General features: G+C 43.3%; 1 protein-coding gene across 3 annotated transcripts in view; it reads left to right on the forward strand.

Moving 5' to 3' along the window:
• The window catches only part of LOC126351910 (uncharacterized), a 1,029,617-nt gene that overhangs the window by 885,007 nt on the left and 125,074 nt on the right, over positions 1–19,536 (forward strand). For all 3 annotated transcript variants that reach the window (XM_050002645.1, XM_050002643.1, XM_050002646.1), the window contains exon 4: positions 11,047–11,444. In XM_050002645.1, the coding sequence (XP_049858602.1) occupies positions 11,157–11,444 (288 nt within the window). In that variant the 5' untranslated portion in view covers positions 11,047–11,156. The remainder of the gene's footprint in view (positions 1–11,046; positions 11,445–19,536) is intronic.

The raw sequence follows: 19,536 nt of genomic DNA on the forward strand, positions 1-19,536 counted from the left end.
AACGAACACCAAAAGCCCCGTGAAAAAAGTCCTACAAAAATGGGAGAAAGGTAAGCCATTCTGTTGATCACTCTGGTGTTGTTGCCATAAGTTTGCTTCCCTAATTCCGGTGCCGTTTACGTTGAGGAAGTCACATTTGCATGGAAATACATCTCGATTCACTTTCACGGAATTCGTAATTCAAAGCTGTGTATAATATCAGAGAGCAGCCAGGCTTGTAGCCGCAGTGCGTCTCATTGGGTGCGGCGAACAGGTGAGCCTTGCAGAGTCCTGGCCGGGCGGTATTAATATTATCGGGAAACGGCGTCTGCAGCATCCCGCCACACTGGCGTTATTAGCGGCCGGTACTCCGGACTCTGCTCCCAGCCGGGGATGGATGTTTCCCATTATCGGCGTTTTTGAGCCCGCCGGCGCATTGTCCGCTCGCCTCTTTGTAATCTGGCCGGCCGCTTGTCCGCCGCCCAGCTGACGGCAGTGGGCTGCGCCGCCCCTCCTCTTTTCACCTGTCGCTCGCGTAATGAAGCCCGCATTCGCGCACGTGCTCTTGGCGACTGCCAGGCGCGCGCTGGCTTATTCACCGCGTCGGTCGCCGCTCGGTGCAGACGTACGCGTCTGTCACACTGAGCCCGAGGCGATTACGGCAGAGCTCGTCGTAAACGAGACTGCAGGACATTTTGTATTCTGCAGAGTGGGCAAAAAAATTCTGGTCAGATGTCACTGCGCCAGCGTCTCTCGACGCCACGAATCGTACAGTCGTCAGGCTTTCGAACACGGGTAACATTCATTCGCGCGATATAAAAATTAAAATCAAATATTTTGTTACAGAGTACGAGCTTTGAATGAGAAATTTGTTCGGGTTTTGCGTGTGCAAGTCGGTCAGCCACAACTATTACTTGTAGTGTTCATGTTGAATAAAACCCGCTGCAGCTGTAATATCAAAGTTCCTTTAATTGACGAAGGGCCGATAGGGCTATAACCCATCATTAGAACATACCTGAATTCCGTACGACAAAACCGCACAAGTCGTGAAGAAAAACTGACAAGTATGTCCAGTAGTATGAGAGAGTCTGTGCGGGTGAGACATGAAAAATGTCGGTCGCAGTAAAGATTCGAGGTAAACAGGACCTGAAAGAAATCGGCCAGCTGAGAGTAAGACTCGCGCTGAAGGTTTCGTACACAGTTAACGGTGTATACAATCACTTCATCCATTTTGGGAATCGAGAATCTCGACGATATTTGACTGTTATCGACGTTGATTCTGGCAATATATGGTTCCCAGGGATACAAAAACTTCCCAGAACGGTTTTAATTTCTTGTCTGAAGTCGAATAACAAATGACAAAAGAAATATTTTTTCGTGTGATGCAATTACAAGTTAGCAATTTTCTCATATTTTTTCTTTACTTTTGCTGTAAAAGCTTTCTTCTTGCCAAGTTTCTTGACTCTACATCAAGAGGAAGTACCCTATATGTTTGATTTCGAGAGTTTCAAAATATGTAACATAAATGGCCGTACCCTTTGACTGCGTTGGTTTTAAAAGCTAACGATTGTTATAGCGCCAAGGCACCACATACCTTAGTATGCATAAATTTCATCTTGATAGCTCTACCCGTTCCTGAGAAGATGATGTCTTAACAGACGGAAGGACAGCCTGATAACAAGTAACAAACATTTTTTCGTGTGATATAATTACAAATTAACAATTTTCGGATTTTTCCTTTGGTTTTAATGTGAAGCACTGCTTCTTGCTAAATTTTACGATTCTAGGTCAACGGGAAGTACCCTGTAGCTTTTGATAAGTGAGTTTGCCGGTATCAAAATGTGTGACATAAATGGCCGTATACTTTGGTTACGTTGAATTGAAGCTTCAATTTTTTACACCAACAAGGCCCTGTAGACGTTAGTACTAGACATAAATCTCAACATGATATATCTTCCTATTCCCGAAAAAAAAAAAAGTTTTCTAACATTCGTACAGGCAGACATATAACAAAGCGATCCTGTTTAGTTATGAAACACTAAAAACAGTGCTAAATTCGTAAATAAGAACTCCTAGACGGGAAAAATAACTCCGACCTGTTACCAACGGCCAGAAATGTGGCATAGACTAGAGAATCTAACACCACGGCATCAACCAAAATGCCAGTAACTCAGCTGTTTTAACGGTCCTTTTAGTTTAATAATTTCGTTTAATGTCCTACTTAGTCTTCTTTGAGTATTACAGTAACACCTGACGATCGGATTCGTGTCCTGAAACCCGAATAGTGTAAGTGCCTTTATGTAAAGAAAGGGAATTTGAAGTTACTACAAGTGCAGCGGATTTTATTCATTATGAACTTTTTTGCAAGTATTAAGTGTGACGTCTAAAGAGACACTTTGTGCATTCATTAGTGTCCTATTTTGTAGAGTAATTGTAGCAGTTTAAAGCTATATTGGCTGCACCGCAAAAAACAGCAGTCATGTGAACGAAGTGAGTCGTTACTTACAAATTTCTTGTCCGAACAGCAGATCAACATATGAAGCGAACAGGTCCTCATATTAGGTTATCCTTTTTCTCCGCGGGATGGTCATAGCACGTGTAAAGACTGAACAGAGCTACTTTAATATCTGTGTGTACTTCTGTCAAATGCTGTTGCATTGCGGTTGTGACCTAAGGATAAGTTTACACTCAAAAGCATGTTGCTTATTTACAAGAATTTAAGTAGTCTATCAACAAATTTTTTGACTGGTAGCAGCCTCCAAAAAACCCTTTTCCTATGAGTAATTGGAGATTACGTCTCGTAACATGTGTTTTTCGAAATATCGTTGAAATTTCGTGCCGCTTCTAAGCGGCTCTTGATCTATTTTTTCTATTTACAGAGAAAGAGAAATTTCCATCATTGTAGCTGAAGACTACTTAGAAAGAAGAAATTAATTTATTCTGTATATTTCCATTCTATCATAAGTTACGCAAACATTTCCTGGAGATACCGAACTTACAAGGATCTTATTTCCAGACAACTAAAGTGTGTTAGAAAAATAATACTTGGTTTTAATTCAAGAATACCTTGCAAATATCTAGTCAAAAGTGGATATTTTACAACTACTGCACAATACAAATATTCATTAATGGCTCTTGGCATTACGCCTACCAGTATTCTTTTTTCACAAAAAAATGCTGAAAAACTTGAATATAACACTAGGACAAGAAACAACCTCTGTAAGGACCTCAAGGAGTGTGTATTAGTAAATAGAGAATTCAGGATACCCATGTACTCAGCAACTTCCTAGAGCAAATAAATGTCGTGTGACTTGGGCCCGCCGGCCGCGGTGGTCTCGCGGTTCTAGGCGCGCAGTCCGGAACCGTGCGACTGCTACGGTCGCAGGTTCGAATCCTGCCTCGGGCATGGATGTGTGTGATGTCCTTAGGTTAGTTAGGTTTAAGTAGTTCTAAGTTCTAGGGGACTAATGACCACAGCAGTTGAGTCCCATAGTGCTCAGAGCCATTTGAACCATTTTTTGACTTGGGCCTCCCGTCGGGTAGGCCGTTCGCCAGGTGCAAATCTTTCGATTTGACGCCACTTCGGTGACTTGTGCGTCGATGGGGATGAAATGATGATGATTAGGAGAACACAACACCCAGTCGCTGAGCGGAGAAAATCTCCGACCCAGCGGGAATCGAACCCGGGCCCACAGGATTGAGAGCACATTAAATGTGTAACGTAGTGGAGTACGTGACTGAATTGAACAGCTTTATGTTAGGCAATTCCTTCTACTCCACTGAAAAGTATCTTCATAGAAACTCTCAAATTTAATGTATTGGGTTAATGCGCAATTAGAATTAGCTCTTTAATACAGCATGTAATATCATTCCACCATATTGTACTTGAAAGTACATCCTTTATCTCATTCAACATTCCAGAACCATTCTTCGTGTGATCCAAAAGTGTAACGTTATTCCGAAATACATCTTCGGCTTAAGAGAAATTAGAGTAGAGACATGTTGAGGAGCCGGCCGCGGTGGTCTAGCGGTTCTCGGCGCTCAGTCCGGAGCCACGCGACTGCTACCGTCGCAGGTTCGAATCCTGCCTCGGGCATGGATGTGTATGATGTCCTTAGGTTAGTTAGGTTTAAGTAGTTCTAAGTTCTAGGGGACTGATGACCATAGATGTTAAGTCCCATAGTGCTCAGAGCCATTTGAACCATTTTTTTGAACATGTTGAGAAGTTTCTGTCACTGTTCTGAAAAGGTAATCTCTGTCTGTCTATTGGTCTGTCGGTCTATCTCTCCCTCCCTCTCCTCCTCTCTTGTAGTGGCCTCCACACTAAAAAGTCGGAAAATGCTGGCGCTCTGAATTCAGAGCTTGGGTACTGTAAATAATGCGTACGCGGATGTACAAAGAAAAGCGGTGAAGTATAAATAATAATAAATGAGGTAAAATGCTCAAAAGCATTACTGTATCAGATTATTTATAAAAAATACCCATAATCAGCGTTATATGCGTAGACTTAGCGATTTCAGTTTCTTACTGAGAAATGCTGTTGATGATTTATTCAAAAAAAAGGGGAACATATATTTAAGTTTACCAAGCGGAGATCATTCTATAGCACAGGGGTTGCTTGGGAACGCAGCGAGTAATTTTTTTGCGTTTCCTGCTAATTGTGGTATACCACGGATCAGTAATGTTTTTTTAGTTACAGTTAGTCTGCGAAAGGGCATTCATTTAAAACAATGGAGAACGCTGAACATTTGTACTGGACTGATATTCAAACTTGTGTCCCCTGATTGCTTGGCAGCTGCGCTGACCAATGTGCTATCCGACCACACTACTCGTTACAACTCCACACCTCCCATCAGACGCAAATTCCGAACTTATCCACACACTACTAATATAGTGCCCCTCGCCCATTATTCTTGATACTCGTGTCATTTCGTATATTCCCGTAAAAATTCGAGCCGGGTGTGCATCTGCACTGAAAAGGTCATTGGCCGTCCTCGCCTTCTTTATACATATATGGTGTGTGTTCTTTCCGACTTGGCGAGGACGGCAAATGATCTCTTCAGTGCAGGTGTACGGCAGGCTCGAACTCTTACGGGAACCGACGAATTGCCGCAACTAATGAGAATAACGGACAACTGGCACTACCTTAGTAGCGTGTGGATAAGTTTGGAATTTCGGTCTGACGGGGAGCGTTTAATCATACCCCATAGTGAGTGTTATTGCTGTTCCTAATCTATACAAACGATTTGGGAGACAATCTGAGCAGCCGTCTTAGGTTCTTTGCAGATGACGCTGTCGTTTATCGACTAATAAAGTCATCAGCAGATGAAAACAAATTGCAAAACGGTTTGGAAAAGTTATCTGAATGTTGTGAAAATTGGCAGTTGACCCTAAATAACGGAAACTGTGAGGTCATCCACATGAGTGCTAAAAGAAATTCGTTAAACTTCGGTTACACAATAAATCAGTCAAATATAAAGCCCCTAAATTCAACTAATACGAACAACTTAAATTGGAAGGAACACATAGAAAATGTTGTGGGGAACGCTAACCAAAGACTGTGTTTTATTGGCGGCACACTTAGGAAATGAAACAGATCTACTAAGGAGACAAACTACACTACGCTTGTCCGTCCTGTTTTAGAATACTGCTGCGCGGTGTGGGATCCTTACCAGATAGGACTGACCAAGTACATCGAAAAAGTTCAAAGAACGGCAGCAAGTTTTTTATTACCGCGAAATATGGGAGAGAGTGTCGCAGAAATGATACAGGATTCGGGGTGGACATCATTAAAATTAACGCGTTTTTCATTGCGACGGTATCTTCTCACTGAATTCCAATCACCAACTTTCTCCTCGGAATTCGAAAATATTTTGTTGACACTGACCTACATAGGGAGTAACGATCACCACGATAAAATAAGGGAAATCAGAGCTCGTACGAAAATACATAGATATTCGTTCTTTCCGCGCTATACGAGGTTGGGATAATAGAGAACTGTGAAGGTGGTTCGATGAACCGTCTGCCAGGCACTTAAATGTGATTTGCAGAGTATCCATGTAGGTACAGATGTACTGTCTCTGGATTGCGCATTGATTACCGCACATTACTGTCAAACAGGAGACTCAGGTACGAATCCTGGTCCGGAACAAATTTTCAACTTTTGATTTAAACCAACGCAGACTCGCAGCCAATGTCTGCAATCCCTATGTGTCCTAAAAATAAATGTATTGTGATCTAGGCTGTGTTACTGAGTGAACTTCCCAGTAAACACGGATCAGCAAACGAGCCGTTTGAACATAATTCCGATTTCGAGCCGTCACCGACTTCGGTATGATATATTTTTCTTGTTAGTGCATATGAATTTCAAATGCTAGATTTTGTGTTAAAGGTCCATCTAATCGTCTTTGTGTTTTTTCTAGTCTTATCCTGTATCTTCACTGGGTCGACACGTTTATGGTGGATTTGGCAATGTTAATGAAAGAGGGTGGCCAGATGCCCTTCCTGTTATCACCCACTCCCCTCAATCCGCCCCAGCGCGGAATTGTATCCCATCTACCTCCGTCTAGTGTTCTCACACGTGGAAGTATAAGAAAATTTTCGAGAAATTTACGAACCGCATAACTAAGGCAGGACGTGGATACTAGCCCGATATTCACCAAGTCGAATGTGGGAAACCACCTAAAAGCCAAACCCAGGCTGGCCGGCACACCGGCCCTCATCGTTAATCTGCTGGTCGGATTCGATCAGCAACCGGCACGCCTTCCAGAATCCCTGAAGCAGTGTACTAACGTTCTCGGATTCTTCTTCTTCTTCTTCTCCTTCTTCTTTTATATGTAAATCTCGTTTTGTTCCTTATTGGTCGTTGTATTTGCTAGGGGTGGACATCCCATAACGCTTGTTCAAGTTCATCGTTAATGCATTCACTCAGGTTTTTTATTATTATTGTTATTATTACAAATGCACATTTCGCTACTAATTAAAGACATGTAGGGAGACAGTATAACCCTTGATGTAAAGCAGCACCTTTTCATTGACCTCAAAGATCATCTCACCTCATTCCCCTGGATTTTTCTCTAGTCATCTCAGAAGTGAAGTGTACATTGCTCAGCTTGATACGATTGAATAACTCGAGCATGGATCTGTTTGTTGTTAAGATTTTCGAGATGGATTGAAAGAATTGGTAGCCCTTTGCTGAGACGAGAGAAATACTTCAGCAAAATTCCAGGACAGTACGTGGAACACTTCCTTGTTGTCGTTGTGGTCTTCAGTCCTGAGACTGGTTTGATGCAGCTCACCATGCTACTCTATCCTGTGCAAGCTTCTTCATCTCCCAGTACCTATTGAAACATACATCCTTCTGAATCTGTTTAGTGTATTCATCTCTTGGTCCCCCTCTACGATTTTTACCCTCCACGCTGCCCTCCAATACTAAATTGGTGATCCCTTGATGCCTCAGAACATGCCCTACCAACCGATCCCTTCTTCTGGTCAAGTTGTGCCACAAACTTCACTTCTCCCCAATCCTATTCAATACTTCCTCATTAGTTATCTGATCTACCCATCTAATCTTCAGCATTCTTCTGTAGCACCACATTTCGAAAGTTTCTATTCTCTTCTTGTACAAACTATTTATCGTACATGTTTCACTTCCATACGTGGCTACGCTCCATACAAATACTTTCAGAAATGACTTCCTCAAACTTAAATCTATACTCAATGTTAACAAATTTCTCTTCATCAGAAACGCTTTCCTTGCCATTGCCAGACTACATTTTATATCCTCTCTACTTCGACCATCATCAGTTATTTTGCTCCCCAAATAGCAAAACTCCTTTACTACTTTCAGTGTCTCATTTCCTAATCTAATTCCCTCAGAATCACCCGACTTAATTCGACTACATTCCATTATCCTCGTTTTCCTTTTGTTGATGTTCATCTTATATCGTCCTTTCAAGACACTGTTCATTACATTCAACTGCTCTACCAAGTCTTTTGCTGTCTCTGACAGAATTACAATGTCATCGGAGAACCTCAAAGTTTTTATTTCCTCTCCATGGATTTTTATACCTACTCCGAATTTTTCTTTTGTTTCCTTTACTGTTTGCTCAATATGCAGATTGTATAACATCGGGGAGAGGCTACAACCCTGTCTTACTCCCTTCCCAACCACTGCTTCCCTTTCATGTCCCTCGACTCTTATAACTGCCATTTGGTTTCTGTACAAATTGTAAATAGCCTTTCGCTCCCTGTGTTTTACCCCTGCCACCTTTAGAATTTGAAAGAGAGTATTCCAGTCAACATTGTCAAAAGCTTTCTCTAAGTCCACAAATGCTAGAAACGTAGGTTTTCCTTTCCTTAATCTTTCTTCTAAGATAAGTCGTAAGGTCAGTATTGCCTCACTTGTTCCAGTATTTCTACGGAATCCAAACTGATCTTCTCAGAGGTCGGCTTCTACTAGTTTTTCCATTCGCCCGTAAAAAATTCGTGTTAGTATTTTGCAGCAGTGACTTATTAAACTGATAGTTCGGTAATTTTCACATCTGTCAACACCTGCTTTCTTTGGGATTGGAATTATTATATTCTTCTTGATGTCTGAGGGCATTTCGCCTGTTTCGTACATCTTGCTCACCAGATGGTATAGTTTCGTCAGGGCTGGCTCTCCCAAGGCACTCAGTAGTTCTAATGGAATGTTGTCTACTCCGGGGGCCTTGTTTCGACTCAGGTCTTTCAGTGCTCTGTCAAACTCTTAACGCAGTATCGTATCTCCCATTTCATCTTCATCTTCATCTACATCCTCTTCCATTTCCATAATATTGTCCTCAAGTACATCGCCCTTGAATAGACCTTCTGAATACTCCTTCCACCTCTATGCTTTCTCATCTTTGCTTAGAACTGGGTTTCCACCAAGGTTCTTGATGTTCATACAAGTGGTTCTCCTTTCTCCAAAGTTCTCTTTAATTTTCCTGTAGGCAGTATGTATCTTACCCCTAGTGAGATAAGCCTCTACATCCTTACATTTGTCCTCTAGCCATCCCTGATTTGCCATTTTGCTGTTCCTGTCGATCTCACTTTTGAGACGTTTGTATTTCTTTTTCCTGCTTCATTTAAAGCATTTTTGTATTTTCTCCTTTCATCAATTAAATTCAATATTTCTTCTGTTACCTAAAGATTTCTACTAGACCTCGTCTTTTTACCTACTTGATCCTCTGCTGCCTTCACTACTTCATTCCTCAAAGCTACCCATTCTTCTTCTACTGTATTTCTTTCCCCCATTCCTGTCAATTGTTCCCTTATGCTCTCCCTGAAACTCTGTACAACCTCTGGTTCTTTCAGTTTATCCAGGTCCCATCTCCTTAAATTCCCACATTTTTGCAGTTTCTTCAGTTTTAATCTACAGGTCATAACCAATAGATTGTGGTCAGAGTCCACATCTGCCCTTGGAAATGTCTTACAATTTAAAACTTGATTCCTAAATCTCTGTCCAACCATTATATTATCTATCTGATACCTTCTAGTATCTTCAGGGTTCTTCCATGTATACAACCTTCTTTCATGATTCTTCAACCAAGTGTTAGCTATGATTAAGTTGTGCTCTGTGCAAAATTCTACCAGGCGGCTTCCTCTTTCATTTCTTAGTCCCAATCCATATTCACCTACTACGTTTCCTTCTCTCCCTTTTCCTACACTCGAATTCCAGTCACCCATGACTATTAAATTTTCGTCTCCCTTCACTATCTGAATAATTTCTTTTATTTGCTCATACATTTCTTCAATTTCTTCGTCATATGCAGAGCTAGTTGGCATATAAACTTTTACTACTGTAGTAGGTGTGGGCTTCGTATCTATCTTGGCCACAATAATGCGTTCACTACGTTCTTTGTAGTAGCTTACCCGCATTCCTATTTTGCTATTCATTATTAAACCTACTCCTGCATTACCCCTATTTGATTTTGTGTTTATAACCCTGTAGTCACCTGACCAGAAGTCTTGTTCTAACTGCCATCGAACTTCACTAATTCCCACTATAGCTAACTTTAACCTATCCATTTCCCTTTTTAAATTTTCTAACCTAATTGCCCGATTAAGGGATCTGACATTCCACGCTCCGATCCGTGGAACGCCAGTTTTCTTTCTCCTGATAACGATATCCTCTTGAGTAGTCCCGGCCCGGAGATCCGAATGGGGGACTATTTTACCTCCGGAATATTTTACCCAAGAGGACGCCATCATCATTTAATCATACAGTAAAGCTGCATGCCCTCAGGAAAAATTACGGCCGTAGTTTCCCCTTGCTTTCAGCCGTTCGCAGTACCAGCACAGCAAGGCCGTTTTGGTTACTGTTACAAAGCCAGATCAGTCAATCATCCAGACTCTTGCCCTTGCATCTACTGAAAAGGCTGCTGCCCCTCTTCAGTAACCACACGTTTGTCTGGCCTCTCAACAGATAACCCTCCGTTGTGGTTGTACCTAAGGTACGGTTATCTGTATGGCTGAGGCCCACCAACGGCAAGGTCCATGGTTCATGTGCACAGATATAAACGTACAAAAAATCTGCACACTTAACACTCTGTAGGAGTATTGTATGCCTTCGTAAGGCAGGCCATGGATAACAATTGATACCAGTTAGACCGAAACATGTTTGAAAAGTTTACGTTTCAAATAAATTTGTACTAGCCAGGTCAATATTTCATACTAAAATCAGTGATGTCTCGTAACGACACATTTACGAGTACCCCGCCAACGGTTCGTTGTAGACCCGTGTTTACTGTAATCTTTAACGCGTTTCCTCGCTGGAGACAGTTTTCGCTGTAATGATACACTGTGGCCGGCCGGTGTGGCCGAGCGGTTCTAGACGCTATAGTCTGAACCTCGCGACCGCTACGGTCGCAGGTTCGAATCCTCCGTCGGGCATGGATGTGTGTGATGTCTTTAGGTTAGTTAGGTTTAAGTAGTTCTAAGTTCTAGGGGACTGATGACCTCAGAAGTCAAGTCCCATAGTTCTCAGAGCCATTTGAATCATTTTTGTCCCACTAACACTAAAGACGTGGTAATTGTGGCTTGCAGGCGGTTCCTCGCACTGGCCTCTGCAGACGGCGCGGCCGTCTTTCGCCGAGCCCAGGTAGACAACGGCCAGTGAGCGAGGCAGTCCGCCAGGTCGCAGACAGCCCGCACCAATGTTCGGGCTCAAGTTCCGGTCGTGGATGGAGTCGCACATCGTGCGACCGCGGAAGAAACAACAGCAGCAGCAGCAACAACAACAACAGCAGCAGCAGCAGCAACATCAACAACAACAGGCGGGGTCGGCGGCGGCGGCTGCGGGCCGCGGCGCTAAGGCGTTCGGCGGCGGAAAATCGTCGGGGGCGGGACCCGGGGGAGGCAGGGGCGGCCGGCCTCTAGGCTCCGCGGGCAACTCCCCCAGCAGCCCGGGCCGGTCGCGCAGGGACCGCGAAGCCTCTGCTCAGGTCTGTACTGCCGCAGTCTGCGCCCGCCAATATATTACTGACTCTCTACGGAGAGCATACTACTCGCTATGGGCTGATGTAGGTTCAGACTGTTGTGTGATCCTCCATCTTGCACGCACCCAACGCATTTATGACGACTTGATCTCTGCTGCGGATATTTTTAATGAGGTTTCTGCATGTATGTGAAGCAATGGCAACTGTTCCTCAAGAGCAGAAAACAGAGAAGGCATCGACGCTGGACGCTGGGTGCGGAACTAATTTGATGTTCTAACTCTTTCAGATGTTTTCCATTGGGTTCAGGGTGCATCGTCACGCTGATGAAATCAGTCATCGTCTCCGAGCTGGTCCTCTGCTGTATGCAGCACACGAAATCTTGAAATGTGTTAATATCCTTCCGCATTATGCGTTCTCTTAAACGCAGTAAGGGAACCATCCCCTATCCACGACGAACACCACCTGTTTCGTAATTCACAGTTGGCACTACACACGATGGCAGATAACGTTCTCCAAGCATTCGTCAAACACAAACAACTCCATCGGATTGTCACAGGGTTCAGCGTCATTCATCATTGCAAATCACTCGTTCACAGTCATCAGCTGTCCAGTGCCGACGCTCTTTACATAACCTCAAGCGTCACTTAGAATTGACGACATATTTGCGTGGTTTATGAGGAGCTAATCGACAGCAGTGACTCATTCTTTTCAACTCACTACGCGCAGTCATTATGCTAGCCGGACGGCTGGCAGCAGGAATGATTCCTTCTGTTCATTTCGTGCCAGTTTTTTTAACCACCCTCCGCAGTTCTCTGTAGTCTCTGTCAGCACATTAGGTCTGTCAGGTCTTGCTTTAAGTGCAGTTCTCCTTCTAATTTCTACTTCACAGTCACTCCAACGGCAGTCGGCTTGGCTAGCTTTAGAAAAGTTCATGTGTCCCAGATGGATCTGTTACTCAGATGAAATCCAATGGTTTGCCAATGTTTGAAGAACCTGCCCGACCCCTTGTTTCCGTTACTGCTTCTCTACTGACAACACAGTACTCCGTGACATCTGATAGTCGCTCCGCCTTACATAGCGGAGTCCGCACACTTTTTATCAGATAGTGCATACTTATTATTATAGGTATCTACGCCCACCCTCTCTACATTTCCTTCCAGCAAATTACCTCCTCCCTATTCTCTCTTTTGCTCGCGTTTCCGTACACTTCTCACTTTTCGTCTTCCAGTAGTAGTGTTTAATTTCATATTTTATACAGGGTTTTCCAAAGTGACTGTTACAAAATTTTATCACGTATATTTCAGAAATGGGGACTGCAGAAGGGTGCAGGTTGCAGCATAATTTTCCCACACTCCTAAAGTTCGAGAGGCACAGAGTTCAATGTAGAGCAGGATATCTAAGCGATATTAGAATTCCTCCCATGTCCGGCCTAACATGTTCTCATTAACGATTTTAATTGCTGTTGTAATGCGAGCTCGCAGTTCATGCAGGTGCTGCACCGGCGTGTGGTAGATACCATACTTCACAAAGTCCCAAAGAAAAAAAAACAATCTAACACTTTTGCGTGGAAATCTTGCGGGCCTGGAAATGAGTCGTCCTCTGTCAATCCAGGCAGGGAATGTGTCGTCTAAAGCCCTTCTAACGATCGGATCGAGGCCCATTGAGGAGGGGCGTCATCCTGCTGCAGCGTGATGTCAGGCTGCGGTTCTTCATCTTGTGGAAATGCAAACTGTTTCATTATATAATAGGACGAGGTTAGTGCCACTGAGCTAAGAAGAATGGTCCCACCGCACAGTCATGAAGCAGACTTCACCAAACGATTACCTTTACATTGTCCCGCACAATTTCCATGCTAAAGAGAGGGTTATCGGAGTCACATATGCCCACAGTGTGTAGTTTTGGACACAAGAAAACAAGCTTAGTCCGTGGCCATCACCTTTTTCAGATAGACAAGCCCATCGTCGATGCAACTCAGTATCTCATTTGTAAATGCTTTGCGCTTTGGCACACAGGTGCTGCACTATGTATGCATAAAACTGACTTCTTATATGTGGCAACCTGTGCATCGTGGTTGGTGGTAACTGCAGCTGCCGGGATGATTGACGAACTGATTTAGTTGGTCTCTGGCTGAATTCCTGTCCCACACTATGCACATCTGCATAGCTTGTGCCTAGACGACCAGATCTCGTCCTCTTCATGACACTTCCGGATTCTTTGAACGTCGGGTGCCACTGTGTGAAGGTCGGTCGTGATGGTGATGGTGTGTTTCTGTAACGTATCTGGAAGTTACACTTTGCCTGGGTGACAGATTTGGTCTATGCCATCTCCGTCGCAAACCGCAACTTTTTATTGCCTCAGTTCTGAAATAGGCTGGATCAAAGTAGCAAAGGCTATTTTGGAACATCTTTCTGTAGGGTGGCATTTCAGCTACTGGCAATTTCTCCTTCTTTGGTTTTCCCACGGATCGTTATTGAATGTAGACGTCATGTTCCAAAAACATATTGCTCAAATCAACTTCTGTATTTCTGATAATAGCTGACCTGTTAGGTTAAAGAAAGCCCTCTCCGACTATTCCAATCTATTTCCTTGCTCCAGTCCCTGGGTAGTGGAATTATTTCATTCCTACTCTGTACCACTGAACTGCTAAATTTAGCAGGTCCTTCTTTCCCTTTCTATTTCTTTCATCCATTCTCCTACGACGCGGTCTTCGCTACCTTCTATCAGAATGGCTATGTAGCCTGCTAACTTAATCAGTGATATTGTTTATTGCTTTTTCGAAACTATCACTTCCTTTCGTCCGTAATTCATGTAGGTGAACGCCATGTGCTGGTCAACATAAACATAAATTTTCCTTTAGTAAGTCTGCTGTCTGTAGTGAATCTACCACAAGCAGGAGCGTTTTTACAGTTCTGCAATGTATAATGTTTGGTTGGAGTTTTTATAGGAGTTGAATAACAGATTTATGCTACTTATAGAAACGGTTAGTCTACCTTATTGTCATATGAAGGACATGACGATGTGCAAAATTGTCCAAAAACTCGTGGAGACAACTGAGAAGAAGAAATACCCGCTTCGTTTGTGAAATAAAAATTCAGAAGTGGGAGGATTGTGTGCTGGGCGTAAAATCCTCTAATAATTTCAACTAGTGGAGAATTGATCGTAAATTGAAACGGACATTGAAAGATGGCCATTTCTCCATTGAGTAAAAGATCTATAAAATTTAATTTAGTTCAAAGAGCAGAGAGAATGTGCACAGCTTCTGAATATTACAATGCATAACTATACAGCGCCTTCGCATTTGCTGAGCCTGATTAGTCGGGAAAAATGTACCCGCTATTTTACCAAAGGTCACATCAGACATGACGGTACTGAGGTACGGGGATGTGCGCTGGACAAGGCATGACGAGGAGCAAGCACCTCTCGTGCGCACCCACATGTGACACCCAGTACGCTACTTCCGGAGGGGATACGTTACATACGCCACAGCATCCTTTGTAAGGCGGGCGTGTCGGAACTTACTACAGAGGTGAGTCACGAACTAGGGCACCTCTTCTGGAAGCCATGTCGCAGTCCTCCACGGCATGATTCAGTTGTTGCTCCCAGCCCTGCAGCTTAAAACTACGAAGTTACGGCAGTTGTCGGTCCAGCTAACGGCGAGACAAATAACAGCCCACACTACAGAATAAATTTTCACTCTACAGCCGAGTGAGCACTGATCTGAAATTTCCTGAGAGATTAAACTGCATGCCATCTTTTAACAAAAGCTACACTTAAATCTACCATCTACACGGTGAGCCGGGAGCTATAGCAAGGAAGCGAATGAAAAGAGTTTAAAGTTCTCCTCTCTCGACCCAAACTCAGTTGAAGCGTCTATAGCTTGCTAGTAGCCAATTCGACGATCGTGAATGTTCTTTGAAACTTAATTGAGAAGAACGCTGCAAAAATTTATCTGACATCGCGCACAAATACGTATTAACAACTTGTTCCTTTCACTGTATGTAGATGTAGCACACAAAGTCTCTTGTAGGTGGCGGGAGGGTAGGGGGGGGGGGGGGGAGGCAATACACAGGACTGCATGATGGAGAGGGGAGCTCATAAACAACCTTGCGGCCACAGATACGGACAATCGTCAGAAAATCGCTGTTTCAGAATGTGGCGAGCGGGCTCTTGGAATCTCTATCTCTGAAGCAGACCTTGTCTGCCACAAGTCGACAGTGAACACTTATAATCGGCAATCCGTCTCCTCTCATTTGAAGCTTTCAGCCACCTCCCAACGATCTGTCCTGCCCGTTTTCAGTTATTAAAAAAATGCAACTGATCTGATACTGAATCGTGAAGCGATCTGTGCCGGTAATGTTACAGTTGTTAGTGTGTCCAATCGCTAAAACACCTTCAATTAGTCTGAGGTAACATTCATTTCAAGGACATTTATTGACTGCGACAGAAAGACACGAAGAGTAATTTGCAGCATTTACAGCAGCGACTGGGATTCTCTGATTTCCGCTGTCTTCACAATTCCGTCACACAGCATCCGTATTGAGACGAGCCGGTAAATATTGATGATTCTGTGTGTTTTGTGTTCCTGTGGTTGACGATCAGCGTGTTGGAAAATAAATCAAAAGTCTTGAGTCCCGAGTTGGAACCTAACCACTGCTTAAATTTTGAATAAAAATTATGAGCAATGGCGACCGAAAACTTCCTGCATAAGAAGTCAATTCCGTTCTGCCAACGGCCTTGTCGAAAAGAGCGGCACAGCGGACAAAGGTTCAAGGAACACTCTTGCCTTGGGTTGGGAAGCTGCCTCTAAAACACGAAAGATCATCATTGATCAACGGCTTGAGGATGCAGAAGGCAATGGAAACCACGACATTAAAGACACATAATGTGTATCCACTGCAGATGTGGCCCGTAATAGAAAAAGTGTCATAACGATCTCTTCATTGCCAGAAGATTCGGGATTAAGGGAGTGCAAAGTGGGTGTTACCATGAGAAAAACATGGAATAACCAACCAAGGAATAACATGCAACGAGTCGCAGCATGAACTGTCAAAACTTTGGACGTACTAGAAAAGCTAGAAAATACGAAAAGGGGAAATACTAAGGCTAAGTTTAGATATCGTGCGTGTCAGTAAAGCAAAATGGAAAGAAGATAGAGATTTCTGGTCAGACGAATATAGGATAATATCAAAAGCAGCAGAAAATATTATAACGGGGAGTAGGATTCGTTATAAATAGGAAAGTAGGGCAGAGAGTGCGCTACTGTGAATAGTTAAGTGATTGGCTAGTTCTCATCAGATTCGACAGCAAATCAATGACGACACCGATAGCATAGGTATACATAACGACGTCGCAAGAAGAAGATGAAAAGAGAGAGAAAGGACAGAGAATACTGGACGGCTAATTCACTATTTACAGAGGTGAAAATCTAACAATCGTCGAGGATTACAATGCCTTTGTAGACGAAGAAATACAAGAAGGGTTACGGAAGATTAAGTGTTTGGCCGTAGGAATGGCAGAAGAGAAGGGCTAATTTCAGATGGTAATAGAGATTAATCTGTTCACGAATAACAAGAGAAGAAGGTGTACTTAGGGGACACCGAGAGACGCATGGAGGTTCCAGTGAACTACATCATGGTCAGACAGAGATTCCGAAATCAGGTGCAGACTCAGAACACAATTTAGTAATTTTAAAGAGTAGACAAACATAGGTAAAACGGAGGTAACTGTGAAGGAACCATGGGTAACAGAAGAAATACTTCAGTTGATCGACGAAGGAGGAAATACAAATATGTTCTAGGAAATAAAAGAATACAGCAGTAAAAATCACTTAGGAATCAAACAAATAGGAATTGAAACGCTTCCAAGGCGAAATGACGAATTTATGGATAGCCCTGCAGGATTCATGGTGTCAGTTCCCTCCAGCACTACTTCAGACGTTAGTCGAGTCCATGCCACATCGTGTTGCTGCCCTTCTGCGTGCTCGCAGGGCCCTACACGACACACTATGTAATCAAAAGTATCTGGACACCTGGCTGAAAATGACTTACAAGTTCGTGGCGCCCTCCTTCGGTAACGCTGGAATTCAATATGGTGTTGGCCCACTTTTAGCCTTGATGACAGCTTCCACTCTTGCAGGCATACGTTCAATCAGGTTCATAGAGTGCTACACTGAGGAGAGGTATCGATGTCGGTAGGTGTGGCCTGGCACGAAGTCGGCTTTCCAAAACATCCCGAAGGTGTTCTATAGGATTCAGACCAGAACTGGCGGACATTCGCCACATCCACACGCTGCCTTCGGATCGCCACATTGTGTACCGTGATTCGCCACTCCACACAACGTTTTCCCACTGTTCAGTCGTCGGTGTTTACGCTCCCTGCACCACGCAAGGCGTTGTTTAGCATTTACTGGTGTGATGTGTGGCTTATGAGCAGCCGCTCAATCATGAAATCCAACTTTTCTCACCTCCCGCCTAACTGCCATGGTACTTGTAGTGGGTCCTGTATATTTTGGAATTCCTGTGTGATGATCTGTATAGTAGTCTGCCTATTACGCACTACGACCGTCATCAACTGTCGGCGGTCTCAGTATGTCAACAGACGAGGTTGGCCTGTACGCTTTTCTGTTGTACGTGTCCCTTCACGTTTCCACTTCACTATCATATCGGAAATAGTGGACCTACGGATGTTTAGGAATATGAAAAATCTCTCGTACAGACGTATGACACAAGTGACATTCGAAGTCCTTGAGTCCCGAGGAGCGCCCCTTTCTGCTCTCTCACGATTTCTAATGACTACTGAGGTCGCTGATATGGCGTACCTGGCAGTAAGTGGCAGCACAATGCACCTAATATGAAAAACGTATGGTTTTAGGGGTGTCAATACTTTTGACCACGTAGTATTTTACGCAGGTTTCGTTGGCTCTTCGGTGTACGTTAAAAACTTAATGAGCTGATTGTTTTAAAAAATCACCAAGTACTATGAAGATAGGGTGACAAGGAGCAGGACTTAAGTAAAACTCCGGCTGTATCTTCCAGGAATGATAAAGCTGGTCATGGAAGGAGCAACAGACGAGAAATATTTCCAAACATATAAATATTAAATATGTAGGACAGATTATGGGAGATGTTAGGTATAGTATGCTTGCAAAGATGAAAATCTTAGTTCAGAGTAGGAAGAAACGGTCTGAAAATACCAGTCGAAACGATGACGATTTTGACAAAAAGTGAGTTGTTAGTATTTTTATGTGGTACTCGATTTAGCATTAATTGAATAGTTGCTGTTTTTTGTGGCCTCTGGCAGAGCCTACCGGCGACGTATGAAGCTTCGCAGCTGTTTTCCAGCGACCTCTCAGGGTATGGTGTTATCACTGGGTTGGCGGCTGGCCCTTTGATCTTGCTATTCTGAGCACCTTGAGCGCATGTCGGTCAAGAGGGCGACTAAAAGGTGTCTTCGTCTGTCGGTTACTTCAGAGCCGCTTCATTTTGAAATAAAACGCAACAAATTCCGTTATTGTATGCAGCCTGCACTGTCAGGAAACTGTCGTTTTTATCTTTTAACAGAGACGACCTCAAATACTACAGGTGTCACTAGTACAAGATAGTGTGAAACTAGTGCTTGAGAAGTTTGCTGTAAGATGCCTCTAATAGTCAAGTTCTAGTTTGCTTCTGTGTATGATTGTGTCTGACCCCTCTTCTTATTACTTTTGCTGTGAACATTAATCGTAGCAAAAGGAATAGCGGCGAGCAGTTTTTTTTTTTTTTTTTCAACATAACTGACCGTCAGTCAGTGCTACTAAGAAATATATCCATTGCTAGCAGTATACTGCGCGTATCACTTAGCCATATTCAGAAGACTATGAAACGTACTAGGAACCTGTAGTACATTTCCAACTAAGATCGATATGCTTCATGTGTGTGAAATTTAATATCTGCTGCGTCAGCTAGATTTGTAATTAGGACGCCAACCAATAATTACAGTAGAGTCAAGGTGGAAAATTATGTTGCGTTTTAATAAATTTGCAAACCGTTCTGCGTTATTGTATCTCCGTAATAAGATGTATGACAAAGATGATTGGTCGGATGATAGTGACTGAGAAGAA

The sequence above is a fragment of the Schistocerca gregaria genome, chromosome 1 (genome assembly GCF_023897955.1).
Source record: "Schistocerca gregaria isolate iqSchGreg1 chromosome 1, iqSchGreg1.2, whole genome shotgun sequence".
Lineage (NCBI taxonomy): Eukaryota > Metazoa > Arthropoda > Insecta > Orthoptera > Acrididae > Schistocerca > Schistocerca gregaria.